Source organism: Lygodium microphyllum, chromosome 7 (assembly GCF_053477565.2).
Source record: "Lygodium microphyllum isolate KBCC chromosome 7, Lygodium_microphyllum_v1.1.10, whole genome shotgun sequence".
NCBI classification, from domain to species: Eukaryota; Viridiplantae; Streptophyta; class Polypodiopsida; order Schizaeales; family Lygodiaceae; genus Lygodium; species Lygodium microphyllum.
The window spans coordinates 92,688,350-92,701,149 of record NC_141141.1 but is presented as its reverse complement, the minus strand read 5'-3'; the positions used below and the strand labels follow the sequence as shown (position 1 = coordinate 92,701,149).

Genomic DNA, 12,800 nt, shown 5'->3' with positions numbered 1-12,800 from the left:
CATTAGGGTTCATAGCAGATAAATCTGAAATTTCTTAGCGTCTAGTGATTTCAATGCTGTAATCTTTGGAGCAAGGCTATAGAAAGGTTGGGAGATGAGTGAGAATGCTGAAGAGAGAGAAAATTCAGACTTTCTTTGCAAAGAACATAAGAAAATATGTCATTTATTACTGCTGCCTTGTCTCATCAGCTTGTAGATGCAAAGAATTAAAGAAAATCAGTCATTTACTGCTATTGCCTTGTATTACCAGCTTGTAGATGCCGTCACTTGCTGTTGGTTGGTCTTGTCCTACCCTTGGCTGCCTCAGAAGGTTCACCAATGGCTGGAAACCAGGCCAACAGCATCTTCTCCCTCCCTCTTGCAGGTTGAATACACTAAAATGCCTCTCTCCAGCCTCTAAAGATGTTTTTCAGTCTTGCGTGGGCATTTCTTACAAGTGGCAATCTTCTCAAACGGTTTTTTCAGCATTATTCATAATTAAATATTAATTTTCAATCTTTAAATACTGAAAATTATTTAATAATTATTTTGGTGCCTTGAAAATAATCTGACTGGGCAATAATTAAATTGGCTAGGCAACTTCCATTCGCGAGTGTCTCTGCGTCATCTTTGACTATTAGATTGGCGTTAAGTATCATTAAACGTCACTTCTCTAGTGTCACCAACTGACACTTATGGCCAAATGAATGACCTAGGCCAACATTTGGCACGAGATACCACCAAGTATCTGTGCAGCATAACTTATAGCAACTTTTGCCTTTGACATCCCATGATTTTTTGGAGTCTCGGACTCATAAATTTACTCTAACCCCAATTACACCTCACATGTGCAACATTTAACCATGTGATTAAAAATTAATCCACATATTAAGTGAGGTTTCAAAAATACATGTCCTCATGATAACTCTCTCCCTTATAATCCTTGCAATCGTCCTCAATTGCACTGCAAGATGCATCAAAAGTAAAATAGTGGATTGGAATTTCCACAAGGCATCATAGTTAACACAACATTGTGTACTATTGCTCAACCATTCCATATGCCCAACACATGTTGAAAATTACCAGCCAATCATAACATAACATAAGACTCACAAAGAATCTAAAAGAACATTGCTAGATTATCATGTTACATATCTATTTCTCATGAGCTCAACTCATCTGGCAAAACCAAACCATAGCATGGCATAACCAAGCATAAACCATGGCTAAAACATCAATGGCAACATAACATATGTTGTTGTCCATGGAACTAGATGTAAACCATTGAAAACTAAGCATAATTTGATCATAAACTGATCGCTTTGCTGATCTGAGAACTGATCACAAACTGTTGCAAATGTGACCCCAAACTGATCACAAACTCATTGCAAAAATTGACTAGCAATCAATGCAAAAATTGACGCAAAATTGATCCCAAAAGTGACCATAAAACGGTAGTTGATAAAAAACTGAGGTGAAATTGATCAGAATTTTTGTCTCAAAATTGAGGAAAAATTCATGCCAAATTGATCATAAGCTGATGCAAAAGTAAAGTTCCAGTGCCTGGGTTAAACTCATATTCATGTGTATACATCTCACAGTGACTAGTACACTAAGTAGTGACCTCATGGCAAACATACTGTCAGCGCAATACTTTGGATGCATGCTGAATACATCTGAGATCCACTACATATGAGAGTTGTCCATAACTGGAGGAGTGGAAGTGCTATCTCCCCCTTGAGCATCAAGTAATAATTCGGATCCTTGCTTTGCTGAACTTGATGAAGCCCGAACTAAAGTCGGCTCTAGTTGAAAGGCATCTAGGTGAAGCTGTAACAATTGAGGATGATGTGCCAACTCATTCTCTTCCATCCATTTGGCATCCATTGGTGAATAATTCTGAAATTTCACCAAGTATCTCTTGGAAACTTTATCTTTGACCTTTCTTTCTTTATGTGCCAAAATCTGCTCGGGTACCAAAATCTCATCCAGCTTCTCAACCTCAAGTTGAATTTCAGCAGACAAATCCTCTGGCATATCACCATGAAAAGGCCTCAACAAATTGATATGAAAGGCATTGTGTATCCGCCAATGTGGAGGTAATTTCAGCCAATATGCCATATCGTTGATCTTCTCCAACACCTGGAAGGGCCCATATTATCTCATACTCAACTTCAGATACAATCTTTCTCTTCCTTTCATCTTTTTCAGCCTTGCCTTTTCAAAACACAGCAATACATAATCACCCTTTGCAAATTGCAAAGCATGTTTGTGGTGATCAGCTGCATCTTTTGCTTTTCTTGCGATCTTTGAAGCACATATTTTAATTTTGCATAGGCTACATCCAAGTTTTCCACATAACAATTAGCCTCAAAGATCTTATCCTTAGTTTGGAGAATAGGTGGTACCTTCTTGCCATCCTACAGAGTCAGTGTAGCCCAACAGGAGGAGATTATGAGTTAGGTAAATGAGCTGTTAGAAAAAGGGATGATTCAGCCCAGCTTATCTCCTTTTTGTTCTCCAATGCTTTTGGTGCAGAAAAGGATGGGTCATGGTGTATGTGCATTGATTATCGTGCTTTGAATAAGATCATCATAAAGGATTGCTTTTCGATTCCTCGGATTGAGAATGTTATGGATAGATTGCAAGGGGCAGCTATATTTAGCCCTATAGATTTGAAAAGTAGGTATCATTAGATATGCATTAGACTAGAAGATATGCGTAAGACAACTTTCAGGACATCATCATCATCAGAACCATCTGAGTGCCTATTAAGAGAGTCTGAAGATGACTCCTCGACATCAGATGATGAGACACACTCATACTCATCCTCATTGATGAGGTTACCGTCATCATTAAATGATGGCACCCTAGGTGGCAGCTGTGTAGACAAGGGGGAGGATGTCATAGTGAGGCACGGGATGTGAGGTACTAGAGCCTCGCCTTATATATGTTTACAAGCCAGTGGAACCACCCCTCCTCGATGTTGGAGGGCATTGAATGACCATACCCTTGCTACCACCTACTCGAACTCCTCGTCCACGAGCACGTTGACTGCGAGTGTCACAAGTATCTATTGCTATAAGCTCTCTATTGAGCTCTACAAAAATCATCTCCTCCTCGTCCACCTCCTAATGTACACTCGGAAGAGTGTTGCTCGTTAACTTGAATGTATCAACATTCACCTACACAATGCAGTGATGTACATAAGATTGTAAATGCTAAAGTCTAAATTGTAAAGTATAAACTTCAAAGTTTAAAGATTAAAACAACAAATTTTAAATTTTATGGTTAAGTGTTTAAACTTTACTTACTTCAGACTACCCATGTTCATCATAGCTCTCATCATGCATAAGTTAGTGCGGCAATAGACTAGTTGCTATAATTGTCCGTGTGCTAAGCCGATTGCGAATCTTTGTGTGAATGAGAGAATAGACACTTCAATTTCTCTCACATGCACTTGAAGAGCAATCCAAGGCAAGGACTCTTGTGGCTAAGGGCTGCCCTCTCTGATCTGCATAGCATCCTAGCTCCTCTAGCACTGCAATGTGGTTATTCACAGGGACCACTCGAGTCAAATAAGCAAGCTGGTCCGAACAGAACTCTATTATCCATGACTGTCTACTACTTGTAGGCCGGATGTATCAATGCGGCAAAACCATGGATGGGCTTATGCATCCATGGCCATCTCCTCTCTACTATCTCTAAAACATGTGCATGTCGTGTCTTTGTGATCACTGTACAAGAACGTGCCTCCACCAGTGCCACTCTAAAGAAGGAATGAGAAGGCCCATGGTGGAATCCTTGCAATCACTCATACGTAACACCCTATAAAAGGGAGTCTCAACAATGACAAGATCACAGACTTTTGCCAAAACTGCTCATTAAGGCACAAGCACTGCATGGCTTTGGCTTGCTCTGTCTCATAATCATTCCACTCATTCCATAGAGTGGACACCACTACTTGGCGCAAGGTGGACCGCACCTCTTAAAGGCTCTCTAGCAATAACTACATGTAAGCAAAGTGAGTTGAAGAAGGCTTTTTCAACTCTAGTGTCCTATGCTCAGGATACATTGCAAGCACCTTTATCTTTACCATGAAGAAGGTGATAATTGATGTAGCTTTGCGGACCACTCTCTTCACCCACTTGAGCTTCCCAATGTCCTCCACGAGCAAGTCCAAAAAATGACTTCCACATGGAGGCCACAAGCAAATGGCCCATGCGTCGACAATTCGATACAACTTGCACCATACTCAAGGGGTCCACCTACAACCACAATTGACAAATTACAAGTAACTATACTAACAATACTTGGAGGTTAGAGAGAGAAAGAGAGAGTTGAGTCTTTCAACTTTCAAGATTCAAGAATGAAGAGAGATGGGGGTTGGGGTTTGAGGGGGAAAGAAAGAATGGAGATAGATATTAGAGAGAAATTAGAATAGGGAGATAGATAGTTATGCATAAATCAATTATCATAATGAAAGAAAGTGAAACAAATTTAAAAGGCAATGTATACCTCAATGATAGCTTGTCGAATGTGGTGGTAGATGAATGTGCCCATCGTTTTCCTCCCCCTCTTGCCAGTATCTACGGCCCACAAAAAGTAAGTGCCGAGTGGACATGAGACAAGTATGTTGATGATGCCCTGTTTCTTACGATCACTCTATCCGTCGGTGAGAATGGAGCAACCATATTTTATCCATGTGGCCCGAATAGGATCAAGGGCTCTATCAATCCTCTTATTCTCTTCATCAATCTTTTTTATCCTCATGCCATTGTAACACCGATCCATTCTTCATATGGACCCACATTGGCAATGGCTTTTACCATCTTTTTCCATTGCTCTTGCTTTAGGACATTGAATGCAAGATTGCACTCAATCACCGTGTGTGTAATTTCAATTTTCGCAAGTCATTGTCTTTCTCTAAGAAAGGCAAACAATCCACGCACATGATCGGGAGCTTGAGAGAGAGGATTGTCTCTTCAGCGCCGCATAAGCCTCCACTCTTTGTCTTTTACTGGAGCTGGATGTGGATGTGGAGCCCCCACCACCAATGGTAGAGGCATTTTCCGCATTGGTTGAAGATATACCCACATTTGATGCTTACAAAATAAAATTGTACAAGAGAGGGAAGGCCCTTAACTCTTCAATCTCCTCTCTTTATATAGTTTTCTATCCACACTCACATATATTAGGCTTTTTGCTTTCAGCTTTTGACTTTTGCTTTTCTACTGCTTTTTACTATTTTCGTTTTTTCTGCTCTATGTCTGTTTGCAACTAATTTGGATCATAACTTTATCATTTGAACTTTAAATATAGTCGTTTGGGTACTCAAAACGGTCGGAACGCATCTGATCGACAAGCCTACGTGGGCAGAATTACGAAAATCCATAAAAAATGGGCAAAAATATTGATTTTCTTAAATCGCATCATTTTTCTCAATCTTTTATCTTGGACGACTTATTCCCTTCCTTGGCCTATTGTTCTTGTAATTGTACACACTTTCAACACGCATGTCCTATTTTTCTTCAAGAAATATTTGCTGACGATGTAAAACATACGACCTTTTCCTTTGATCCTTGAGTCTTCAAAATAAATATTCTCTGGATATGAATTTGTTTTTTTATGCAATGTGCCCTAGTAGGAATATGCTATGAAAGAGAACTCCGTGCACAACCATACATGATTTGAGAAAACATGCAATTGATCGAATCCATGACATGCTACCATTCAAACAATGCTCACACAAAAAATATGGATGCATTGGAAGAATTGTTCCTAACCTATCTAAATGTGCTAGTGCGTCATACATAATGCAAGCATAATTCCTTGATTATTTAGATCCTTATCCTTACCTCTCAACGCTCTTCAAAAAGATATAACATACTCTGCTTCACCCATTCAAAATCTCACAATCACTCAAGAAATGATGGTTCTCAAGATGTTGACTGGATAAGAACAACCTATCTCACAATTGGCGACGTCCTTCACGACCATCTAAACTCACCCAACCACCTTACACTCTCAACCGGAGGTTCCTAACTTTGTGATGAGCATCCCAAATATCGTGCGTGCGCTCCTCGTTAGTAGGCATAGGAGTTAGTGCCGATATACCACTTCCTCCTCCTCTTGTGGATCCCCCTCTTATCTTGGCGAGAATCTCCTCCACTATGTTTTGAGGGATCTCTGTGCATGGAGCAACTTCCCCCCCTGTCTTGGAAAGATGTTGGAGAAGTCGAGTTGCACCACTTGTATAGCGCTTCCCGCAATACTTGCATGTCCAATGGTAGGAGTTGGTGTGTCCCTCTCCACATGGATCGCATGCAAATTGAAGGCCTCGTACTTCTCACGAGTCATGGTGCTGATGACCGATAAAGAGGTCTAGAGGAGAGTGAGAGAGAGAGGGAGAGTGAGAGGCTTGAGTCTCGACTCTTGAAACTTGAAAGTTGATAGAGAGGGAGAGGCCCGAGGGTTGGGGTAAAGTTGAAAGAGCAAAAGTGAGAGAGAGGAGATCGGAGATGAGAATGGCCTTTGATAGGTTGCAAGAAAAAGGGGATGGGAGATGAGAATGACAAACCACAAGTCCATTCAAGATCCAAGAGAGAAAGATGAGAATGGTAAATGCTTGTTGAATTGGTGTGGAAGCATGGAGGAGAGGAGTACCTTTGTAGATGAGAGAAGGGTCATAGTTCAAATAGTCAAAAAGGGGTCAACAGTCAAAGAGAGCTGCTAGGTGGATGGAATCCAAGGAGGGTTGGAGAGGGGGGGGAGTGCATAGCTGGAAAAGGGGGTGAGATGAGGTATCCAAGGCTCCCCTCCACCTCCCCAAAAAGTGCTACACAGATAGGTGGAATGCACCAGATTAAAAGCAACAGAACGCGGGACTCGAGAGGACACACAAACGAGGTGGTAAAAAACGGTCCGTTTAGTCATACGAATCTGTACAGATATGTACAGTACGAATAGTACCGTATGGCGTACAAAGATAACTATGGTTGTCACTTGCACTTGGACAGCTCCAAACTGCTATCACATGCTGTAGAATTGGTCCTTGGTGGCTGTAAATCATATTAGTAGCATCTCCTTGCTCTCTAATAACCTCCTTCTCCTCCTCTCACAATGGCTAGAATAGACTTCCACTAGCCTTTAAAAACGTTTTTTTCACTTGCGTGGGCAAGTTTTGCCAAGTGTCAATATTTTAATCTCATTTTTCAGCATTATTCTACTGATTAATTAATTTTTTAAAATATTAATTTTGAGAATTAATTTAATAATCATTATAGTTTCTAGAAAAATAATTCCACTAGCCAATCATTAAGTTGGTTGGGCCAATTTGTCTTCAACTATTTCTAAGCAGTTAGTTATCAGTCCTTAGACGGGTACTAATTAATTAATTAATACCTAGTTTCTAATGTTATCAATGACATTAGTAGCCAATAAATTAGTCTAGGTCAAAATCTCACACCGGGTACCATCTAGTATCTATTAGACATAACTTATTACAACTTTTAGCTTTGGTAGCATCTAATATCTTGGGGTCGTGGGCCCACACTGTGCAATAATTAACTTGCATCTCACATGTGTAAGTCACGTTAGCACATTTGATTAACTTTTAATCAAATGCTAAGTAAAGCTAATTTCATGTCCTTGTGATAGACCACCCCCTTAAAATCCTTGCAATTGTCTTGGATTGCACTGCAATGTGCTAAAGCATTTGTTGTCACTAGTGGAAATACATGTTGCCATCGTAGTCAAGCAATAGGCACACCTATTGCTTAACCATGCTCATGCCCTCTACATGTGAAATTCTAGTCACTTAACGAGTTACAATCCTCACACATGAATCATTACCATTGTCAGTACCATAAGGGATGCATTCGCATGCCCAAACCAACATTGTTTTGACCACTAAGTCAAAGTAATGCATAAACTAAGCATAACCAATGCCTCATTGCGATGATGTACTGCTCGATACTCATGTAAAGCATATATCATCTACAAACCACATGTAACTTATGCAATTGTACTTCTCTTGCATCACGTGTAAATGTACGTTTCATACCATCCATGTATCCCATACATGCCTTGTAAATGTATATCACATCCAAATGTACATTCCATGTGTTCTATACATGCTAGCAACCTTGCAAATGTATACTTTCAGAGCCTAGGTGTAAACCATACCATACGCATACCAACTCACAGTGATGAGTACATTGAATAGTGATCCCAATAGTAGAAATATTGTTAGCATATAGTATCCTAGATGCAAACCAAGTACATCCAAGATCCACTATATAATTGAGCTGTCCATCACGAGGGGAGTGGAGATGCAACCCTCCCATTGAACATCACGGAATATTCTAGACCTTTTATGCTTTGATGAGTCTAAAAGAGCTCGATCCAAAATAAGCTCTAACTAAAACACATCAAGGTAAAGTACATCACTGAGGATAATCTGCCAGGTCACTCTCCTCCATTCAACTGCATTCTTTTATAGGTGAAACAATGGTAAAGCTTCACCAAGAAGCACATGGAAACTTTACTTCTAACTTTATTTGCCTCAAAACCTCTACTAGATTCTAAGTCTTTTTTTTTCTTAAGCATTGCGATGCTTTATACTTTCACTTTGCTGCAATTCCATCTTAACCAACATGAAACCTCACATCTAATTGAGCAGCCCTTCATGTATACCTGACATGCTAGGACCACGGAATGCATTAGGAAACATTCATGTTTACATACTTTGGACTACTACAACGGGATTGCACATAGGAATTTGCATACTATCAGCCATATCAATATACATTTTTCCATACATTTTGTGCATTCTAGCACATTTTCCTCATGACCAACACTAAATGGAGCATTTGCATGACTAGCATCAATACCATGGGTCCTAAACACAATGGGCTGCATATATGCATTCCCAAATTGCTGCATATATGCATTCCCAAACTTGTGACTTTGTGCCCCAACATCATGACAACATTGCTATGCATAGGGTTATGCATATTATCAGCCATACTCGGATACATTGGGCCTTGCACACTACGTATTGGTTGCTGCATACCGTAAGGAGTTGTGCTATACATCCCCATATGTAGTCCCTTGTACACCATAGCATGGAAACTAGTTCCGCCACCAAAGTACCCATCATTCCATGCATGCCTTGCTATCCAAAAAGCATTGGATTGACACTTTCAAGTTGGTATTGCATATACATCAATTGCCCCATTGGCATCATTTGCTTATGCTTACCATCCACATTTGGAACATCATGCTGTTGTATTGGCTCTTCCTTTGTTGCATCTTGCTATCCTGAAGCTTTTGAAGACAATTTCCTCTTCTTGCCTTTGTTGCCCTTCTTTAAGGGATTTAAAAAGTGCATGAAATCAGGATCATTTGCCAATTGCACAAATATTTCAGCCTGCTATCCTCGGTTGATCTTCAAATTAGTCATCAAATTTCTCTTTCTCTTGTTGGTCATCAACTTCAAGAGATCTAGAAGGACTCACATTTTGGTCTAAACATTGCATTTTCCCCAACAATTTATGAAAACTTTTAGATTGAGATGCATCATACTTGCTCGATCCCATGTCACCATCTAAAGATTTTTTTGCTATAAAGGCTCAACTGATACAATTTTGCACCAGAGCAAAGCTTTTGACCTTTAATTAGGTGCCACAGGCCCACCAACTTAAGGGAATTGATGGTATCTCGGCGATGGAACCTTGACACTAGGCTTCCTCTTTAGAGAGGGTGGTAATGACTTGATTAATCAACAATTACAACAAGCATAAAATTCACATAAACTGAAAATGCACACTTTACCACTTTAATCTTGGATAATGGATAGCTAGTTGGCCCTTAAATTGGTGTCCCTTGCCATATTTCTTTAGCTTGTATTGCAAATGGATGGAGTACAACTGAGATTCTTTGATCTGCTCTACTAATCCAAGTGCCTTGCATTGTCAAAACTAACCAGCAAGCCTTCAAACCAATTATCCCCTTGGTTTGCTTGGGGATTGGTCTCTATCCTGCTCCTTGAAATACAAATTAAGCCCCAAATTTGATATGGGATGATTGGCCTTTTGAATCTCCTTGAAATTCTTTAATTTTAGTTGTTGGAATTTGAGTCCTAGGCCCTCAATTTTGAGCACACGTCCCAAGGTGGTAGGATAAGAGAGAATGCTATAGAGAAATTTCAGAGTTTCATGGCGAGAAAGGCTGAAAAAGTGCTGTTGCCTTGCTCAAATAGCCATAAAAGTTGTTACCTACAACTTAGGACAATGAGAAAGGCTATTGCCTCCTCATATATGCTGACACTTGCACTAGAAGGACCATAGTTGCTGTCACATGCACTTGGAGGGCTCCAAATTGTTGTCACTTGCTGTAAACTAGTCCTTGGTCATTGCAAATCGCATCAATAGCATTTCATTGCTCTCTAATAGCCTCCTCCTCTCACATAGTTGCTAGAAGAGACCTCCACTAGTCCCTAAAAACATTTGTTCCACTTGCATGGGTAAGTTTTGCCAAGTAGCAGCCTTCTAATCCCATTTTCTAGCGTTATCCAGCTTATCAAGTTAACTTTTTGAATATTAATTTTGAAAAGTAATTTTACAGTTATTCTAGTGTCCAGAAAAATAATTCCACTTACCAATAATTAAATTGGCTAAGCCAATTTGTCTTCTAAGTATCCTTGAGCAATTATTAGCCTTTACACTAACATTAATGAATTAATTAATTAATTGATTGATTGATTAATGCCTAGTCTTTAATGTCCCCATTGACATTAGTGGCCAACAAATTGGTCTAGGCCAAAATTGGACAATGGGTAGTACCTAGGCAGACATAACTTATTATGACTTTTGCCTTTGGCATCAAAACTAATATTTCGGGGTCTTGGGTCCCACAATGTGAAATAATTAACTTGCACCTCACATGTGCAAGTAACATTAGCACATTTGATTAATTTTTAATGAAATACTAAGCAAAGCAATAAAACTTCATGTCCTCGTGACAGATACAATGAAACATCTCCAAATAGGAGCTAACTTGCACATGAGACACAATAGAAGCCATTCTTACTTAGATAGTAGTATAAAGGAATGGAAATTAGACTCACCCCTTAGCCATAAAGCCAAATGGTTCTCCCTCGAGCTTGGAACCAATAGCATAATGGGCTTATAGCCTAAGTGTGGTGATCACACTTCATGTTGCATGATTGAGCCTTAAGTCCTTTTTATGGGACTCCTTAACTCTCCCTACTTGATGGTTTGCTGACACCTAGTCACTAAGTGCTCCAAGACTGTGACCAATCGTGTGGGCACCCATCTTATCCAAGGATGTAAGCTAGGGTGTTGTTGACAAGGCTGATCTAAGGCAACCCTCTGCTGTCCTTGTTTTCATCACTGTAGCCTTCATCTTTCCTTGCCTTGACTCACTAGGCAGGCATCCACCCTCAAGTACTTGGAGGGGTTGAGTTTGTGGTTCATGGCTTAATTTTTGGTGGTTTGAAGCACAAGGGTTTCATGGAGGACTGGGGTAGCAAGTGTATTTTGCAGGTATGCAAAATGTAGAATGTAAGAGTGCACATGGGGTGGCTTGTTCATGCTGCTGACTTCAACAAGTTCTTCCATAGAGATCAGCAAGCTTAGACCCTAGAGTTGATCTTGAAACATGTATGCCTTTGCTACAAAGGCGAGCCGTCATAAGCCAGCCTGACTTTTGTTGGGGAGCAGTTTGCAGCAGACATGATGTATTTAGAAAATCTTAGGGACATTTACTTGCAATTATCTCCGTTTCCTGTGGACTCAGCAGTTTGGGAAGATCTTCTAAGTTTTGATTGATTAATGTGCCAAAGGAAGGAATTTCAAACAACAGGTTCTTTGGGTCTACTAATAGAATCTTTCTTTTTTCCCGAAAAAAGTAGGAGCTTCTCTAGAATTGTTCTATGACAAGCAGCTGTTTCAACTTATAAGAGTTCGCCCGATACCTCCAGTTGAGAAATGTCAGGAATATGTAATAATGTTTGTGAAGGGAAGGGACCAGGGTCCATTCCCACTCAAGTAGTTTGGGCCTTGAGATGGGGACTCATTTTGATACTAGACTGAAGTCTGTGTCAATTAATGGACCTCTGATCCGATTGTTTGTTTGATGACGACAACTTTACAAATTTTGGAATCCATTGAATTTAGTGTCTTCTGGGATACTAGACTGAAGTCTGTGTCAATTAATGGAGCTCTGATCAGATTGTTTGTTTGATGACGACAACTTTACAAATTTTGGAATCCATAGAATTTAGTGTCTTCTGGGATATGTGCAGGCCAAAACAAACAGTCTTGGAAGCTGAAGGTGAGACTGCCCGATCGAAGAATATGCAGGTTACTTCTCTTAACTGGATTGGATTTTGTTTGAGAAAATTTCATAATACAATTCTCAATTTGTTGGACTTTTGAGCTATATTTACGTTTGAAGTTTTGGTGACTGTGGGATGATTAGCTTGTTGCCTCTACCTTTAGATAAATAACTACTATCAAGACCTTTAACCAACTTGCACTTTTGTTGCCTTTATTATTTGATTGCCTATGCTCTAAGGCTTTCTTTTACCAGTTGTTTGCTCAAGGCTTTAAGTGTATAGTTACAACTTGTACTAATGTTCCTCGTCCTCCCTTTATCCATTATGTAGTCAGTCGATGGGCTCTGCAGGTTAGCCTGGGTGAGAGGACAGGAATGCAGGGGACTGGCCTGCCGAAGAATTTATCTGATCCAATTGTAGCCCGGAGGGGCTGCTAACCTGTGGATATGCTAATGTC

The 12,800-nt window shown here is 40.0% G+C and overlaps 1 protein-coding gene across 5 annotated transcripts in view; it reads left to right on the top strand.

The window, feature by feature from the left end:
- LOC148033706 (putative DEAD-box ATP-dependent RNA helicase 29) overlaps positions 1 to 12,800 on the top strand; it is an 84,819-nt gene that overhangs the window by 20,615 nt on the left and 51,404 nt on the right. For all 5 annotated transcript variants that reach the window (XR_015691355.1, XR_015691354.1, XM_087681679.1 and 2 more), the window contains exon 3: positions 12,311 to 12,368. Coding sequence is in view for 3 of the 5 variants with exons in the window: in XM_087681679.1 (XP_087537805.1) it covers positions 12,311 to 12,368 (58 nt within the window). In the remaining 2 variants the exon portion in view is untranslated. The remainder of the gene's footprint in view (positions 1 to 12,310; positions 12,369 to 12,800) is intronic.